The 20,351-nt window shown below is 40.6% G+C and overlaps 1 protein-coding gene and 1 pseudogene across 1 annotated transcript in view; both read left to right on the plus strand.

Moving 5' to 3' along the window:
• The first annotated feature begins 596 nt into the window (after nt 1-596).
• Nucleotides 597-1,127, plus strand: LOC104994259 (annotated as a pseudogene).
• A 17,276-nt stretch (nt 1,128-18,403) lies between these two features.
• The window catches only part of LOC104994195 (chromosome unknown open reading frame, human C14orf37), a 132,844-nt gene continuing 130,896 nt past the window's right edge, over nt 18,404-20,351 (plus strand). Inside the window, exon 1 of the mRNA XM_010847683.1 lies at nt 18,404-19,768. Within this exon, the coding sequence (XP_010845985.1) occupies nt 18,445-19,768 (1,324 nt within the window). The 5' untranslated portion in view covers nt 18,404-18,444. The remainder of the gene's footprint in view (nt 19,769-20,351) is intronic.

The raw sequence follows: 20,351 nt of genomic DNA on the forward strand, positions 1-20,351 counted from the left end.
CCCCAGACCTAAGCTGCACCTCCTCAGTGTCTGCCCTCAAGGTTGCTCCTGAAGAAGGCGACAAGAAGGAAAGCAGCAACCTCAGAGTTCATGCTCAATCCCCTAACTCAAGTGCCTCCTTCTTCCATTTCTGTGGTTGGAAGTCCAGCTCCTGGGCTTGGAGGAAGGAATGGAGAAGGAGGAAAAGGGTGGAGGTAGTCCTCTTTGCATTTGTTTCTTTCTTTGTGATGGGGAGAATGTTTCTATATTCTAGTGTTTTTATTTCTCCCATATCTTTTTTTTTAAATCATCTGCCTATGATGCCTTCTTGTCTGCCACATTTCCTCCTCCCAGGTAGAGGAGGTGAAGCCAACTGCTGAGATTGTGTCTAGGGCAAAGTAGTGGGTCTGTCAACTGCTCATGAGTGAATAGGGCGTTGTGCCACATGGAATCTGACTCTTGTCCTCCGGCTGCCTCAAACATGGCAGCATACTGGAAGTCAATACTCTAACAATGACTGGGAGGTGGGGCAGTGAAGCTGAAAGCCCTGACACATGATTTGGGACAGGTTTGGTTTTCTGGTGGCTCTGTCTGTCCATCTGGCCGCGGGTGCCCTCATGGCCGACCCAGCCAGTCAGGTGCTCCTGGGCCTGGTCTTACCGTCCCAGCCACTGATGTACATGAAGGTACTCCTCCTGGTAGGGTATGAGCCGCTTTCTTCAACAATAGGATGAAATATTTTGGGGTGGGAATTCTGTCAGCTTCCTAGTCTCATTTATTATGCTCAGCATATTGCAATCATCCCTGGGAAGCGTGGGTTGTTCACAGGCTTAACTCCAAGACTGTGTTCAGGGGTCCATGGTAAAGTTTCACAGCATTACCAAGAGTGTGACAAGGCTAAGGAATTAAGATCTGGAAATGTACAGAAAGAAGTGTGATCTTCCTTTGACCAAATTATTGGGGAGATAGTTTAAAAGGTGATGGCTGCTTCTGCTGCTACTCTCATCACACATCCCTTCCACGTGATCACTCTGAGGTCTATGGTATAGCTCACTGGCAGAGAATCCAAGTACTATGGACTTGGTGACTCCATAGCAACTATCTATCAGGAAGAGGGAATCCTAGGATGTTTTGTGTTTCCACCATGAATGAAATGAAGAGTTGCTCCCAAGCTGTCACTGATTTTTTGCCAGTATGTTGATCTGTACCTTTGTGCCTGTCTCTAATCTTATGGCTGTCAGCCACTGTGGGCTTCTTGGTGGATGCCTTTCTACTCCCCAGTATATTCTTGGATAGATGGCTGGGCATCCTACAAAAAGGGGGAAATATGAGCCAAGGAAATAGCTTGTTTTTCCAGAAGTTCCCCTTTGGGAAGACTTACTGTTGTAACCTGAGAATGTTCATTTGAAGATGTGGGGCAGGGACAGTGACATTTCTATAGTCCCAGTTGCAAAGAATTATGGGACAGAATATTGATTTCCATATTACTGCTTTGGAAATAATCATTTGATCTTGGGAAAATGAGAAAAAAAGACTATGAGATCAAAAAGGATTGGGCCAAAGTGCCCAGATTTACCTCTTCAAAACTAGGAACAATATACACACTGGAGAAGACAGTAAATTACAGAACAGCACTGTGGAATCTAGGAATCAAGCAGAGGTGTGATTAAAAAAAAAAAGATCACAGAAATAGAATTTACAGGAAAAATGAAGTCTGACAGGGAAAAAAAGAAGTCTTATGTTTTTGATAAGCTAAGCAGAATATGATCTGAGTGAGAAGTGCTTGTCCATGGAAGATGACTGCTGAGAACAGTGTCGTAAAATGAACGTTAGTTGGCAATGATAAGCGCCTTAAAATGCCTTTTACAAAGAGAGAAATGGAAGGAAAACAAGGCATGTCACTAGGCCCTTATAGAAAGCTCCTAAAAGCAAAAAGAGAAAAGGAAGAACATCAAGTGATCATCCTACGTATCCTTACTAGGAATCTTTTGGGGACCAATTTATTTCTTCTTTTGTGGTGATGGCTCACACGTTAGATTTAGACCAATCCAAAAGTAAATAATTTTTTCTGTGTGAAATATATTTTCAATCACTCTGATTCTGAAGGAAATTTTTTCCCTTTGGCTATTTTTATACACCAGTTATGGAGGAATTGCTTTGAACTGATTCTGTAAAATGCATCCTTTATGTCCATTTTATATTGTAGGTCATGACAAAGAACAAATGAAAACAAAACCTATTGCTCTGGCTATTTCAAGGGATTTGGGCCTGGATAGAATATGAGTTCTGAATTCAGCTTGAAGCAGTTTTTTTTTTTTTTAATCTTATTCTCAGGGTGTATCTTGTTTTTATATGCCATTTCTCTCTGAATGAATGTGAACTTTACCAATGAAAAGGATTGCAGACTTGTGTAGGAAGGTGACTTGATGTATCAATTGGCCTAGTCCCCTGGTTTCAGATAGGACGTATACAAGCAAGGAACAATTCCTTCTTATAAGATATAAAAAATAATTAATTCCTGAGTCTCAAAGTCTGAAATGTGGTGTGTGTGCCCAATCACTCAGTCATTTGTGCAACTCTTTGTGACCCCATGGACTGTAGCTCGCCAGGCTCCTCTGTCCATGGAATTTTCCAGGCCAGAATACTGGAGTGGGCTGCCATTTCCTCCTCTAGCAGATCTTCCCGATCCAGGGATCAAACCTGCATCTCTTACATCCTCTACAGGCGGATTCTTTACCACTAGCGCTACCTGGCAAGCCCTCCATTGGGATATATCTTCCTAATTTGCTTGGGATTAGTATATTTCATTCTGAAACTGGTCAAACTTCCTTTTCGGTTAGTAGTTTTAGTTTGTGCTTCATAATTGTAAAATGATTAGCATTACCGTGCTTATTTTGGTAATAGGCTTATGGCCATAATTAAATAGTCAACAAATACTTTTTGAACAGCTGCGGTGTTAAGGCAAGGCACTGCCGTAGGTGTTGCGGGAGATGTGAGACTATATAAAACACACTGTCTTAATTCAGAACTTAGGATTTTAGTGGGGAGAGGGGAAGATGGTTTTATATAGCACATGTACTTACTATATCAGGGCATGGCCTTTCTGCATAGACTTCCACATAGGTTTTATCAGCTAGTTCCTCTCTGTAGTGGTATCATGAAAAAAGATAATAAAATGAGTGCCAGTTTTAGATTATTGAAGAAGCATATGAGGAAATCTTATATTATGTATTATTCATAATGTTTTTGTGTGTATAACCTTTTCCTCTCAGCTAAAACGAACATCTGTGAGGAAAGTTAAGTTTGACTTAGATATCTTTACAAGAACCACATTCTTTTCACAAAACAAAAACACATGTTGATTGATTAACCATAGAGCTAAACTCAATGCCAAGATAAATGCATAGCCTACATTAAATGATGTGCTTCTCATTGCTTAATGACTGTGAAACCTGGACTCAATTATGCTGTTTCTTAGACAGTGTAGCCAGAAGAATTAACTAACATGTATACGGACAAGGAATTTATCAGGAGGTTGAGTGCTATACTGAAGGAAAATCTTTTTTCTTTTTGCGCTTACATCCATGCCATATTTAAACCTTAGTAAGTCAATGTTCAAAATGTTCAAATTGTTGGTACTATTCTGATTAAGAGTCTCAAGACTGTCTTCATTGTAATGGTATTGATAACCCCTTCATCATATCCTGTTCTCTGCTTTTGCTGTCCGTGTGCTACAGACTGATATAATGTATCCTGAGTCTGATGTTAATGCCCAACTCACATTTTTAAAATGTGAGATAACATTTGTTGGAAACCAGATAATGAACAACAATATAATGAGCCATAGTCAATATATTTGGTAGTTTTCCCACACTTAAACCTATCCCTGTAATTTCCTTGTTGAGTTAATGGTGTTTAACCAGAAACCAACATCCCAGCCAAAATAAAATTTATCCTTTTTTAGAAACCTGGAACAAAAGAGAATATATAATCTTTTTAGCTAATCTACTTCCATCTCGAAGAACTTTCTTTGACAAGAGTTGTTCCTTGGGCCTGAGTTTTGCCATTCCTGGTAAAGCCATTTTTAAAAATTCTATCCATGCTAGAGGCATAAAGGAGTACATTTTTCTTTGCAACATAGGCAGTAGGTGTGTACACCTATACGGCTTCCCTAGTGGCTCAGACAGTAAAGAATCTGCCTGCAGTGTGGGAGACTTGGGTTCAATTCTGGGTTGGGAAGATCCCCTGGAGGAGGGCATGGCAACCCAGTCCAGTATTCTTGCCTGCAGAATCTCCATGGACAGAGCAGCCTGGTGGTCTACAGTCCATGGGGTGGCAAAGAGTAGGACACGATTGAGCGACTAAGTACACAGCACACATACATGCACACCTATGTCAATAATAAATATCTCATGCTCATTATTTAATATAATGAATCTATTAAAGTCATTGATTTAGCTATCGTTAGGTACGTAAAAAAAAAAAAAGATGGAGTTAAACTCTTCGACCTTATAAAAGGCAATTCTTATCTTTTCTAGAGTTATAGATGTCATTTTTGAATAGAGTTATTCATAAGGACCAACTCACTTAGGATTAAAGGGTATATTCCACAGAAGACATTAGATCTTTGATGTTCAAATCTCTTATTTTTTATTTTTTTTACTGACAGTCTCACAAGGACATTATTTATGGCTGAAAAAAGGAAGATTTATTTCTTATAAATGTTTTCACCCATGACTTTATCTAAAAAGTTTCTTTTTAAAGAGCTGTACTGGTGAACATTTTGCTTTTGTACCTACATCAGTAGCTCTTTCCTCTCTTATCTTGCTTTTTCAAGGCAACAGTCAAAATTCCATTTGTTAGAACAGAATCAGAAAGTTCAAGGCCTAAAGAAATCTAACACTTAATAAGGGAATATAGAAAATAACAGATTTTAAAAAGAAGGGACAATAAAGCATATAATACTCTGCTTCAACAATTATAATAGGTCTCTTAGGGCAAAGCAGAGAAACAAGAGGATTCATCTGTGTGTTTGCATAGTAAGAGTCAAACAATAAAGGTAGGTAAATATTACAGACTTCGTGTTGACAGTTAACAGCAACTACAGTGTACAAAAATTTGCTGTTATAGAAACAGACTCCTAGACATAGAAAACAAACTTATGGTTACCAAAGGGGAAAGGGGGTGGGAGAGGGATAAATTAGGAATTTGAGATTAGCAGATACTACTATATATAAAGTAGACAGACAACAAAGTCTTACTGTATAACACATTGAATATCTTTCAGTAAACAATGATGGAAAAGAATATGAATATATATATGTGTAAAACTGAATCACTTTGCTGTATACCAGAACTAACACAACATTGTAAATCAACTATACTTAAAAAAAAATTGCCACTCCAAAACTTTGCTTAAAGAAAATCATTTTATTGGATTTATTCTACTGACTTGTCCTCCCAATAAACTTCATATTAAACACATAATTTAGTACATTAGTACTGAAATACTAATTTCTAAGCTCATTAGTACTGAAATAGATCCTGTCAAGTGTTTGAAGGTTTTGAATGCAATGAAAACATGTATCAGAATTTCAACAGCTTGTTCTGACGTCATTCTAATGTTATTATAACGTCATTCTAACGTTATTCTAACGTCATATTAATGTTATTCTAATGTCATTATCCTTATTTACTACATCATCACCACAACCATCAAATATTGAATACCCAGAGTGAGTTGATTATACTTAGCATATGGAAGTCTATTCCTAGGAATTTCAACTTAAGAAATTAAAAGCAAACAGAAAGCCCTTGACAGAGAATTTGAGTCAGGGAGGACCTGGGGAGAAGAACACTGCAAGATGCTGCAAAACTCGTGTTAATAAACACTTAGGAAGACCAGGAAGAAAAGACAGGCTTTTACAGTGAGAAGGAAAATATCCAATATGCAAATGACTGTGACTCTAGCAGCTCCTGTCCTTCTTCTGTGGCTGGATCTCTTTGTTGGCTGCCTTGGGAGACTTATAAGAACAACAAAATCCAAGGAAGGAGTTTTAAAGGGGTCAAAAATAAAGGAAGGGAAAATCACTGAAAAATAAGAACTTGCAGAAAGTTGAGGGAAATGTTTTGAGGAGATTCCAGGGAAACACAGACTTCTAAGAAGAATTTTTTTTTTATGTGCCTCTTTCATTTCATTTTGTTCTGTTGCCTCACATGGTTGTCGCTGGTGTAATTTCAAATGAAAACAAAACAAAAATAAACAAACAAAAAACATCCTCATCAAACAGCGGTGCAGAATCTGAGGAAGTCTTGCAGCTGGTTTTCAAGAGCCCTTAATGCGAACCCTTAAGTGGTACTTCCCTTGATGATGTTACCTTGGTTACAGACACACACACTCCAGCTCACATACACTCATTTCAGCAGTGCCTTATAGGCAACATACATGAGGGATCAAGCTGTCAGATAAAGTACTTGGTACTTGGTAAAGAAAATTAGGTGCTGTACTGTGGAGCATTTCTACTCAATTTACTGATAATCTTACCAAGGACACCACAATGCTCAGATTCTATTGCAAAGACTCACTTCTGGGTGGTATTTACATGGATATTGTCCACTTCTGGCTCTTGGGGTTGGTTATCCAGTTCTTCATGTGACCAGATCCTCTCTGATACAGAGGTTTTTTTAATCAATCAGAACCAGGTGATGACCTAATACAGCAAAGATGATCAGATAAAATACAGTTAAATTTGAATTTTGGATAAACAAATTGTTTTAGCATAAGTATGTTCCAAATATAAAATAGAGATTCTCTATTTTAATTTACTAAGTCTGGCAACCCCAAAATTGTCTTCCTGAGCTTCCTTTCTTGTTACCTTGATTGGTGTTTGGGTATTGCCAAACTCTTTTAATGTACACATACAATTTCTTGCTTTACTAGTAAAAGACTAATAATATTCACTGTATGTGGATTTACTGATTAGAATGTAAGTTTCCCTGATTTATAGTTTGTGTGTGTGCTGGAGTGGAAGAAAGGATCTTATTATCACTGCCATGTACCCACAGCAACTGTTGAGATAAATTGCATTCATCAGAGTTGTTTAAAGCAATACGAACCATTGAGGGGAGGCTAAAGGAGGAGTATAAATGGGTTCCAATAAGATCACTGTAAAGTAAGCTGAAATAATTTGTATCAAGGAAAAGGCGAATAGGAATTCTACTATGGGAGAAGGGTAATTTTGGAGAATGGAAAACTTTGAGAATAAGGCAGCCTGGGAAGTGGAGTTCTGTAGCTGGGACTTAAGAAAATCACAGGTGTTTTAGAAAAACACTAGCATCCTTGAGAGGGATGCAGAAAGGGAGCCAGGAAGATGTCAGAGAAACTGAATATTTCAAGTTTGTGTGTAGGGCTGGCTCTCCCTGCATGGGGAGCTGGAATCCCTTTCTCCTGCTTGCTTCTCCTATTCTCCTTGATCCTTTGGTCCACCTGATTGATTTTTTTTTTTTAATTAGTACTATTAATTTAACTGCATTTGGGTAAATAGAATCAATTTTGTGGTCCAGCTGAGAATCTCATCATATAACATTATTTTTATGAGATGTGGTCTGAATTTCAGACAGCTGACATAAAAACAAAATGTTAAAACACTTCCTGGTCAGGCTGCATGTGTAGCTTATCCACCTGGTGGGTCTTGAATCCAGGTAGAAGGCCTGGTCACACGGTACAATATATTATATTGTATTACACTGAATACATATCAAAAACAGATCTTACAGATTCAATTCAATCACGTTCAAGAACTCTTTGACTACCTTTCTGGAAATACAAACAAAATATTTTAAAGAGAGGTGGAATAGGGAAGACAGTGCAGAGATGTGCAGTGTTAGATATGGAGGTCAAAGGTGCAAGACCTTGCTCTGACTTCAGGATGTTTACAAATAACTACAAAATGAACCAAGCTATTATAAAGCAGAGAGTTAATAAGTAGAAGAGATGATTCATGTGGATTGCAAACATAAAGTGCTGTGAGGGTTCTTCCAGAATGGCTTTTAGATTCCTGACACCTCCTTCTAGCCAATATTAGAAATATCAGGTAAAGGAAATTGAATCCTTTAGGAACTCAAGAAGGTAAGTCATGAATTCCCAGGGCCCACGTTAGCCATAAAACCTTGGGCAAGGCCTTCAGCCTCAACTCCCTCCTTTGTTAAGTGGGGTTTACTAATATCTATCTTTTAGGGTTCCTGAGGAGATTATTAATAAAAGCCATTTCCCTTGCGGCTCAGCGGTAAAGAATCTGCCTGCCAATGAAGGAGACGCAGGTTGGTTCCCTGGGTCGGGAAGATCCCCTGGAGAAGGAAATGGCAACCCACTGCAGTTAATTCTTTCCTGGAGAATTCCATGGACAGAGGAACCTGGTGGTCTACAGTTCATGGTGTCACAAAGAGACACGACTTAGCGACTAAACAACTGCAAATAGTGAAGCTCCTAGCATTGCGCCTGGCAGAAGCACGGGCTCAATAAACCGTTCTTCTTGTTACTACTTATCTGACTGAGAAAGGAAAACACTTTGTGTGGGGCTACTATACTGGTTCCTACTTATGGGCACGGCTAAGAGACTAAAACCGTAGTTTCCACCAAGAACAACCTGCGGCCTCGGACTTGCGCCCCTCGCCCCAACCAAGGACCAGAGAAATTCGGGCTCTTTTAGAGAAAACAGTGCCCTGGTCTCTTCTTTCCAGGGAATAAGGAAGAACTGTCGCGGAAGCCGAGAGAGCGAAGAGAGGCAGAAGGGCTGGGTGTCTCAAAGGGGTCTCGTGAGCCCGGACGCGGGTAAGACCCGCCCCCGCGGCTCGGCCCACAGCGCCCGAACGGAGGCGGGGAAGTGGGCGCGGAGGGGCGTGGGGCGACGGCTCGGGTTGTCTGTGCCCGCCGAGCCGGGGCGGGCGCATCTTCTTGCCGCCCAATCCCCAGCTTTAGTCGCGGCCTCATGAATAAGCAACAAAGCGAAGCGCCCTCCCCCTGGCGTTCCAGACAGCGGAGGGAGCCGCCGCTGCTGCAGGGGCCGCCGCGGGGATGCCGAGCGCGGGCGCCGCCGCTCTCTTCTGCGCGCTCCTCTGCTGAGGGTCCACAGGTGAGGCCGGCCTCGGCTTCCGCCACTCGGGCGGCAGCTGCTGCAGACGGGGCGGCCGGCAGAGACGGAGCCGGAGTCCCCGGCGGCACGGGGCCGCCCCGGGAGCTGTGCGGTCGGGGGAGCTCGGCAGCCCCGGGCGCGCGAAGCGTGCGCCCCGCGCCGCCGCCAGAACGCGGTGCCCCGGCTCGGGGTGCGCGGGGGCAGCTCCGAGAGCGTGGGGCGCGGCGCTCAGGCCTCCGAGGACTAGCCTAATTCCCCGCTCCAGCCCAGCCTCACGGCTCCGCACCAGCGAGCGGGCCTTTGTGCTGCCGGAGCTTGCAGGGCTGGCTGCTTTTGTGTGGGCTTTCTCTTTCTTCTCTCCCTCCCCTCTCCGTCTCACAGCGGTGGTAGAGAAGTTCCCGAAGACTAAGATCTGCTCCTTTGAAAGCTTTGATTGCAATGTCCCCGATGCTAGTCAGTGGTCAGGAGCCTAGGAGCGAGTGGGGGCTGCGGTGGTCACCGAAATGTGTTACTTTGCAGAGAACAAACAGTTGAGTGTTTAGCGCAGGGATGTCACAGAACCTCCTTGCCGGTCCCCCAGGACACGGTAAGAGGATGCTCCTTGGAAAGGTCACTTGATTGGAAAGAGGGCCTGCGGGTTAGACTCCAGAATGATTGTAAGGTGCTACATGGAGGTGCCCAGATGCCTCCTGTGCGTCCGGGTCACTGACAGAACCCGACTTGTGTACATTCCGAACATGTAGAGCGAAAAATCTGGCTGGCTAAAAATCTGCCAGGCGCTCAAAATAGAGGACCCACAAGAGTTTGGAGTTCTCAAAGAAATCTTTGCCTTCCCAAGCTGATGCCAAGGATCGGCCAGGATCTTGGCTCCTCATTTTAGTGTAGAGCTGCTGTGGAGGAGAGGATTTAAAGGCTGATTAAAGAGTCTGCCTTTATTCTATGGAAGTTTTAGTTTGCAACTTCAGGGAATGGGGGAGTGGCTCACAAGACCATCCAAAAAACTCTGAAGGATTTTTTTTCCGTAGGGAGCAAAATGTGTGGCCATAATTTGCATGTCTCCCCTCCTTTGTGAATTTTCTTTATCACAAGTGATACTGGGCTCCAAGGAGTCTTGTTTAAACACCTACAGAGTCAGTCGCTGACCCACTTTCTGCTTACTTGCCAGCAGAATCCCACTGTAGCATCTATTGGAAGAAACTCAAAATTGGGTGAGATTTTACAGTATCAGAACATTTACACACAATAGAAATTTAAGGGCAGCCTGACTTACTCTTATGCATAAGGTACAGTTGTTATATTTGTCATATTAATGAACCAAGCACTTATGCAACATACTTGATATTGATTGTGTTTATTCACAAAACTCCCAAGACTCAGCAAGTCTAAGGTAGCTACAGTAACAGAGCCAATTAAGAAGATGTGGATGTCTTTGTTTTCACGGGAGGTTCTTAACATTATATTCGGCATTTCTTGCTAGATCTTTAAATGTTATACTTTGGTTTTACAGAAGTAGTTTGATGCTAAGCATAAGTATAGGATCAAAATGTGGAGGATGGGCTTACCTGTTATGGAAAATTTCTGCTCATCAACTAAAGGTCGTCTTCACTATTTATTCAGCAGGTGTTTGCCTGAAAACTTGTGTAAGGAATTGTATTTTGTTTTTCACCTTGAATTCTGTTTAGTTTCACTTAGGGAAGCTGGCTATTCAGAGAGAATAATCTGAGTTTGATCTCTGTAAAATGAAAGCTTATTCTCTAATTAAAATGTGTAGTCAGTCCTGTTTTTTCACGTAGTGTTTACTTGGTGATTATAAGAAAAGTATCTGAATCAAGTTTCAGCTTGAAATGTTAGATATTATGTTTATTCCTTGAAATGTCTACCTGGGGATTACTTTCTCCTGCCAGCTAGTATTTAGAGATCTTTTTAAGCAAATGAGGTTTGTGAACTACAAAGAACAGAAATGAAGTGTCACATTGGTTTGTTGAAAGGAACTGTATATAATGGATGGACAGGAGCTTGTTGATCAAGATTGATTAGGATGGAATTCTGCAGACATCAGACAATTCCCAGGTCACTTTGTCTACATGAAAAGTTGAAAGGGGAAGCTCCATGGAAATAGCTTGAGGGGAAAAGAGTGTTATGGATCTTTCAGACTGCTCACATTTCTGTATTTTGAGGGGAGTGCATGGTAGTACTACAAAGATTGAAGGCAGGAGGAGACAGGGACGTCAGAGGATGAGATGACTGGATGACATCACCGACTCAATGGACAGGAGTTTGAGCAAACTCTGGGAGATGGTGAAGGACAGGGAAGCCTAGTGTTGTGCAGTCCATGGGGTTTCAAAGAGTCAGACATGACTGAGCGACTGAACAACAACAGTATGTCTTAAATTGCTTGATACGTAAACATTTTTTTCAAACCATTTTTATGTCTGTTATCACTGATTTGGTCCCTCTTACATCCTTGTAGAAAACAGAATGAACATTATTATCTCCATTTTGCAAAGAGGAAACTGAGTTTCAGTGATTTCCCCAAGGTAGAGCTGGAAGTTGAAGCCAACTTTTAAATCTTCAAGTCCAACTTCTTTTACCAGGAATAGGGTGATGCTCTAGAGTGATACACAGCGGTATCTTCCTTTGTCTATACTGCTAAATTGTAGAGAATAAAGCTTGTGGGCTTGATGTGTAGAACTTAGTTGTGGTCTGCAGGGATGGTAAAGCACTTTGCTGGCAGTTGCCCGAGTAACCATCTTGACCCCAGCCTACTTACCTCTTCGCTGTCAGCAGGATGCCTCTTTCCTCCTGTGGGTTACTTTGTGGTTACTCTGTTCTCTCTCCTTCCACTGTGGTTGAACATGCTACTGAAAGGATCATCTGTCATCCCAGGCACTTAATTTATAGTGAAGGATGAGTAGGGTCAGATCATCTTAAAGCCAATAAATCAGGCCAGTAACAGTCATCCAAAGCACAGTAAATCAGAGATGGGCTACCTTAATGCTGTGTGCCACAGCTGGGTTAATAGGGTCAGAGTCTTGATAAGCTCCACTTCAGACCAACAGGATAGTGTTGGCCATGAGAACCTTAACAATTAAAGGAAAGTAAGACAATGACAAATAATCATTAAGGAGCAGGAAAAACACAAAATGGAGATATTAAGACAAAGAAGGGAAAGAGTTTTCTTCTTCCATTATCAATCAAAGAATTACTGTTACTTAATTGGATTTTGAAAGGTGAAGGGGTAATTGGGAAGCAAGTTGACCTGAAGCTCTGAAACTTGTTCCTCTGTGATCTCTCTGTCTCTTTTTAATGAAATAAACTCTGAAAAAACCTGAAGTACAGGAGGAATGAGAATACACAAATTACTACTATTATTAAAATCACACATTGAATAAGTAGCCAAAATTGACTAGGTGATGGACAAAACATAAGCCATAAAATGTTATTGAAAATCTTACAGTGTAAAAGAGATTCTGAACCTTCTTTTTCATATTCTTAAATGGTTATTTCTGATAGCTCAGTTGGTAAAGAATCTGCCTGCAATGCAGGAGACCCCAGTTCGATCCCTGGGTTGGGAAGATTCACTGGAGAAGGGATAGGCTACCCACTCCTGTATTCTTGGACTTCCCTTGTGGCTCAGCTGGTAAAGAATCCACCTGCAATGCGGGAGACATGGGTTTGATCCCTGGGTTGGGAAGATCCCTGGGAGAAGGGAAAGGCTACCTACTCCAGTATTCTGGCCTGGAGAATTCCAGGGACTGTGTAGTCCGTGGGGTCCCAAAGAGTCGGATATGACTGAGAGACTTTCACTTTCAAATGGTTATTTATATTCACTTCACACCACTAAAAATTGAATACCTCTCCTATGTGTCTACCATTATTAGCAATTATATGGCAAAGGAAGCTGAAAGACTAGTGCTTTCATGCAAAGAAGGTAACCTTATTTTAGGTGATGAGACTTACAGATGTGATGATTTATACTGGAGAAGCTAGGAGATGGGCAGGAAGAGAATGGACCAGGCAGTTTTGTGATAACAGTCAGTAAATAGGACATGACCTGATGGACCATGGATTGGATACCAGGGGCAGGGAAGAAGGAGAGAGCTTTCTGGCTAGTGCAGTGCCATGAGCAAAACTTAGGAAGCTGAAATGAGTAAGGCACATAAGAGGGCAATATATCCAACTGGCAATGGGTTTCTACTGGGCACTAATGATATGAAGTTGTGCTATAGATATGGAGGTTGGCAGTTACATGTTTGGGGACATTAACTGATGTGTTTTGGGAAGGTAGAGTTGTAGTCGCAAAGATAGGAAACTTGATGACTAACAGACATGATTACACAGGTAAGTTAATTAACCTCTGTAAGCTGGTAGTTTTCTCACCAAAAAAAAAAAAAAGAGAGAGAGAGAGAAGGATAATGACAATGCCTGTATCATTAGGTTGTTGTAAAGGATTAAATAATTTATAAAACACTTGGCATCCCTGAATGGTAGCCATGCCATTTTTGATTTATTATTGTCATTTCTTTCCTTAAGACTAAACCATCTAGATTGTATAAAATGGATTGGAGAGGAGAGAATCTGATCAGGATAATAAATTAAGAGGCAGGTAAAATAATGACAATCCAATGTTCCTAAGAAGGGACAATTCCAAGAGATATTATGAGGGAAGGACCTGCAGAAATTGTGAATCTAGAATGTATAGGAGAGAAGATTTCAAGATGACACCACAGTTTAGATGAAGATACTTTGGCCACCTCATGTGAAGAGTTGACTCATTGGAAAAGACTATGATGGTGGGAGGGATTGGGGGGCAGGAGAAGGGGACGACAGAGGATGAGATGGCTGGATGGCATCACTGACTCGATGGACGTGAGTCTGAGTGAACTCCGGGAGTTGGTGATGGACAGGGAGGCCTGGCGTGCTGCGATTCATGGGGTCGCAAAGAGTCGGACATGACTGAGCGACTGAACTGAGTGTGTTTGAAGTAGCACCCAAGTAACAGCCAGTAGATGATGGAAATCAAGGGCAGTTTTTTCCCCAAAACCCCACACCAGCTGTTTATGTTTATCCTGCAAAAGGAAAATATCAGGCAGATTGTCACCAGTTTTTTTTTTTTTGGCATACTCTACAGGCCTCCTGTTTCTTGAGTACCCTTAGGGCAATGCTCATGTTCCTTATATATTATACATGAAACTCAATTTTCTTTGAAAAAATTAGCTTTGTCACTGATGAAATGATTGAACACGCCAGTTCCCTTTTGTGTCTGCGTTTTGGTAACACACTGAACAACAGCCGCATACTGTTTAGTTGGAAAAATATTGACCAAGTGTTTGAAAACACCTGATTAGTAAGTCTAACAAGATGGCTAAGGCTGTATTTTTTTATGTTGTCTTTCATTTGTCTTTGAAACTTGAATATGCCTAGACTTGACAAAGAGATTCTGGACTGTATCTATTTAAGATTGTCGAAGATAATGCTTGACAGAACAGCTTATCTGCTCACTGGTGGCAGAAACGCAGTAAATTGTTCAGAGGACTGCCAAGCCATTAGGATACCTTGATAGTGAATGACAGATAAAGTGCTATGACTGGCTCAGAAAAGGATGCTTTTTAAGCTATTAGAAGCTAATATCCACTATCAGTGAGCAACTGGGTTAGAGTTCATGTATCTGAATTAATTTGCACTGATGGATAGAGTGAAAAGAAAGGAGCCTCCAAAGTCACAGTGTAAAAGGAAAAGTTAGAGAAATGTTTTGTTTTATTTGTTAAATATTCTGATATTTGAGTTAATTTAAGGTAATTAAGACATAATTTCTAATAAGCAGTGAAATCTCTCTCTCCTTCAGCAAAGCGGGCTATAGACATTGATTTGTTTGTTCAGCCAGTATTTACTAAGCGTTTCCTCTGTGCCAGGCACTTTGCCAGGGAAAGGAGACAATGTCGAGGGAAAAAAGAAAAGGCCTTATAGCCTTGTGATTACACATGGTTACTTAGGTTTGGAAATATTGTCACTGAATTGACAAGAGTTAGTCTTTCCTTATTTATTCTCTACCATCACGCAGCTCCCAGTGAAGGACTCCAAACTCATGGGAGTGGCTATGTGAACCTGTGCTGTGTTTGGAAAGACAGAGAAAGATCTGGAACTTGAAGGTCATCTACCAGTTTATCTGAGTTGCAGATGTGTTCCCTACTGCCGTTCCAACAGGCTGTCTTTTCTGCCTCTCTTAAAGTTCAGGCGTCACTTTGAATAGTAGGGAGAAGGAGCATATGGCTGCAATACACAGGCATAGAATAGGCGTGCAGTTCACCCCACTTTTTCCTGTCGTAATTGAATTTAGAAAGCAGGTGGCTGACACTTAATTACAGAAGGAAGGTCTTTTAGAGCCATGGCAGAATTCCCTTCACACAAAAATTGTAAAGTTTAAGGTCTAGATGAAAATGAAACCTTGAAGGGAAAATCTGTTTTAGAAAGGCAATAGAGATGATATTACATCTTTTTTGTTTATCCCTACCACCCTCCAAATCTTATTTGTTCATAAAATTCTCCTCTCAGTCCACATGATTCCAGAACATATGAATAAAATGTGAGGCATTCATACAATCATTTGGGTGCCCTGCTTGCTTGATGACAGAGTTGTGGGAATATGAAAACATTTGCATTTTTCTTGTGTGTTTTATAGATAAAATAAGAAAATGGAATCATGGAGATAGAGGGATTTCAAAGATTTTTTTTTTTAACTCCTTATTCTGTCAAAGGAGAGACTGAGGGTATTCGTCTAGTATCACATGGCATGTTTTATCAACAATAAAGCTATGATTCATTTTTTTCACGCCAGTCTATGTCCTTCTAAACTCTGCTGCTGGGAATTCCCTGGTGGTCCAGTGGTTAGGATTCCATGCTTCTGTTGATTGCAGAGGGTACAGGTTCGATCCCTAGTCAGGGAACTAAGTAAGGTCCCATAAGCTGTGCCATGGAGACCCAGCTTTTAGGCCACATCCTCAGTCTCCTGAGGTAATATTTCATTGAACTGGAAAAATATTTGTTTAGGAAAGAGCAGATCTCTGGACAGGTCAAAAATGAAGCAGAGAGTTCTATAGCTCTTATGTATCTTTGACTATCTAATTTATAGTTCAGCCTGTATGTTCAGAAGTCAAAGGTGTAGTGTCATCAGCTGTGAGCACTCTTGTTATACAGCTGTCATATGTTTTTGTTTTAAGGAAGGAAAATAGAAGCCACAAGCCAAATACTGCTACCAATTCTGTTACCTGGCTGTGAACTGGGCTGCATTATGGCTCATCTGAAGTATGGGGATAACTAATTCCCAGAATATTCACATACTATTCCCTCTTTTAAAAATATCGTTCCTGGATTCTTTCCTTTTAAAACAATGTGTTTAAACAATGTATGCTACCTGTATGTAATTTAATATTAAATATAAATGCTTCAACCCCTCATCCCACAAATGAGGAAATTTAGCATCCCCTTCACTATCTGAGGGTGTCCCTGGTCGCTCAGATGGTAAAGAATCTGCCTGCAGTGCAGGAGACCTGGGTTCGACCCCTGGGTTGAATAGAACCCCTGGAGAAGGGAATGGCTATCCACTCCAGTATCTGGCCTGGAAAATCCCATGGACTGTATAGTCCATGGGGTCACAAAGAGTTGGACACAACTGAGTGACTTTCACTGAAACTTCACTCACTATCTGAAGATTCTTGGGTGGGTGGCTTACATTTCTTCTAGTCATCTCTGGATTCAGTTTTCTTTTGCTTCTAAATTTATGGTCCCTGATATGCTGTTCCTTTTTTGCACATGGCATCTCATGGCATCTTTCCATTCCTATATTCTCCCAAAGTAATTTTTTCAGGTAAAAAATTATTGGTGGCAATAAATATTTATGGTCTCATCCCAGATCTGTGTACTAGGAACTTGGCAATAACTTAGTTGAGTGGTTTTGACTCCAGGTCTTTCAAGAAGCTGCAGTCAAGATGGCAGCTGAGGCTGAAGTCATCTGAAGGCTTGACTGGGGCTGGAGGAGTTGCTTCCAAGATAATTCATTCAAGTGGGTGCTGGTAGTTCAGCAAGAGGCCTCAGCTCCGAATCCATGGATTCCTCTTTCCTCGTGTAGATAAATTCAACCTTCTTTTTCTCTTCAGCTATCTAAATCTTGCCCTTAGTACTTGACCTTTTCTCTGTCTCAAAGAGGCCTGGAAGACTAACTGGATTAACATGTGGAAGGGTCACACTTCTTAAGGGGAGAAGACCCTATGAAAATATACATCTTTATATTTTGTGTGTGCACATCATAAGCTTAATTAACCCTGAGAGTTTAATGATTAGACATAGGAGAAAGGAAAAGTATAACTTTTATAAAGATAAGGTTTTTATTTTTGGACTTAGAATTTTCATTCCTGTTTAATTTTCTAGAAAAACTGCAGTATCTAAGAACTTTCTGATGATGGGATAGATTAAAAGTCCTAAAACCCTTAAGGTTGGGGGGAAACTAGCAGTTTCAATATAATTTTAGTTGTAATGACAGTGTATTTTTTTTAATAAATCTTAATCTTACAATAAATGTGTATTCGGTAAACGATAATTTAAAATGTGTTTTTGTTCTCTGAAAGAGCTTTTTTTCCCCCCAAAATATGCACTTGTTTACATTAACTATTTTACTTTTTCTAATTTTTTTGAGACATGAAGATTTTGCCTATAATTTTTATAGTTGTTGCAGAGAAAACAAATGCTTTAAGTATTTTAAAGATAAATTTTAATTGTGAGTCATTTATATACTTTAAAAACTCTTGAATGAAACTGGTATTCAGTATTTTATGATGATATTTAATAAGTTTTAAAACATACTTAAAAGGTTCTGTGAATGTAGTATTAATAAATGTTAAGGTTTCCTTTTTATTTCCCTGGACGTGTTGCTATTTCTACCGTCATTTGACTCCATGATTAATAGAAGAATTCGGAAGAATATTGCAAATGTGATTTCAAGGGTAGTTTATTTCAAATAGATATTTTAAAAACAATGAACTTAGTACTTGAACTGTGTGTACCGTTTGCTAGAGAGCTGCAAGTTAAATCAGCTGAAAATTCAATAGGGAAAAATGAACTGGGTTATCCAAGTCTCAAAGGTACAAAGAAATAGAACATTCTTCTCCTATGTACTATCTCTAAACAGAAGTCAAGGAAATTATTTTACTTATGGTTTAATTTAAAGGGGCTTATTTACAACATATATTTATATGATGGTTTGATATGCTTTATTTTTCTGCAGGACTCAATTACTGGAATTGTCAACTCTACCAATTTATGTGCACATTTCTCTTCCACTATGAGCAGACCAATTGTGTTACACATTTGTCTGGCTTTCTGTAGCCTTCTACTTCTCAACTTTGCCGCACAGTGTCTGGCTTTCCCCAACTTGGAAAGGAGGGAGATAGTACTTCTTCATGCAGAAAAAGGACAGTCTGAGAGGCTAAACACAGATGACCTAGAAAATGACTCTGTTACTTCAAACACTCCAGTCTCTGGAGATCCAATGATAGTGTTAGCAGGACCATCAACAATGTCTTTAAATAAAGTATTCCCTAGTAACAAAGAAACCTCTCCTGTAGGAGCTGGGCTCATGCAGGCTGATGGTTCTAACATTTACACTGCTACTGAGCCAGAGGTCCCAGCAGGGGAAGAAGTATTCGGTTCTAGCCAGCCAGAGAGAATGTCTCCCGAAAGCCGACCTTCCAAGGCCACGTTAACCAACCCTGTCACGCCAACTGCTTCTGTGAATATTGATGAGAGGGAGGACCCCTCCCGTGGTACCATCATTCAGCCCACTGTGGAAGGAACCACTGAAGCAACACAAGGTTTTCTGAGCTATGTGGACGATCAGTTGTTTGCAACTGAAAGCCCGGAAGGACTTAGTCTGGGGCATTCACCTTTATCCCTTGTGAATACTAAAGAAATGCTAACCACCAGTCCAAGGACTGAGAAATTTGAAGCAAACCCAGAACATAAGACCACTTCTTTTCCTGGGTCTAAGCTCACAGCAGGCACTGAGCCTTCCCAGATGACAGCTGATAATACCCAAGCTACTGCCGCCACTAAGCACTGGCTCCCAACCTCTGAGTCCATCCTGAGTGTTGAACCAGAAACTGACAGCCTGCTGGGAGCCCCGGAAGTCACGACGAGTGTCAGCACAGCTGTTGCAGCTGCTCCTGTCATAAGTGATGAGTGGGATGACACCAAATTAGAGAGTGTAAGCCAGATAAAGACCCCAAAGCTTGGAGACAATACAGAGACACAGGTGAGAATGGAAATATCTCAGACAACCCAAGCACCCGATATCGGGATGGAAGGCATGGAAGAGGGCAAAGCTTTGACAGAGGCTGCAGATGTGAGTCTGAAGCTGCCTGAAATGGAAACACACATGGAAACCACCCTGCCAATGGCACATGGGGGTGAGAGAGCATCAGATCAGAGTTCCTTTACTCCCACAAGTCCAATGGGAGATTCGAAAGTCTCTGTCATGAACCTGGTCCAGGATACTGCGGACTTTGTGGAATCCACCAAGGAGAACGGTGCCATGTTCTTAGAGACCACTGTTTCCATCTCCGAATATGAGTCTGAGGTGCATCAACCATTGGGAAATAGATTTAAAGGTAAAAGAAAGAAAAGTAAGCTTTGTTTAACTTGGAATGTTTCTGTTTGATTTTTTTTTTTTAATTGAGATATAATTGAAACATAACATGGTATTAAGTTTTAGGTGGTTTATGTTTTTTTAAGTGACAATTTAGAAGTAAATTAAGTTTTAAAGAAAAACAAAAGTAAATAAATAAAAATACATCTTGTATAAATGTATTTGTATAAAATACATTCAATTATAACTCCTATATGTAGACCAGTGGTGTTTAACAGGGAATAATTTGTCATCCCCTTACCCCCATAATTTGACTTACATACAGCATGAAGTGATCACCACAGTAAGTTTACTGAACATCCATCATCTCATATAGACACAAAACGAAATAAATAGAAAAACTTTCTTTCCTTGTGATGAGAGTTTTCAGGATTTACTCTCTTAATTTTCATATATAACATATGGCAGTATTCACCGTATCTGTCATGTTGAACATCTTTAGTACTTATTTGTACCTTTTGATTACCTTCATCCAATTCCCCCTTCTACCACTCCTACCACAAATCTGATAATTTTTACCACAAATCTGATCTCTTTTTCTGTGG

Source organism: Bison bison, unplaced genomic scaffold, assembly GCF_000754665.1.
Source record: "Bison bison bison isolate TAMUID 2011002044 unplaced genomic scaffold, Bison_UMD1.0 scf7180017864254, whole genome shotgun sequence".
NCBI lineage: Eukaryota > Metazoa > Chordata > Mammalia > Artiodactyla > Bovidae > Bison > Bison bison.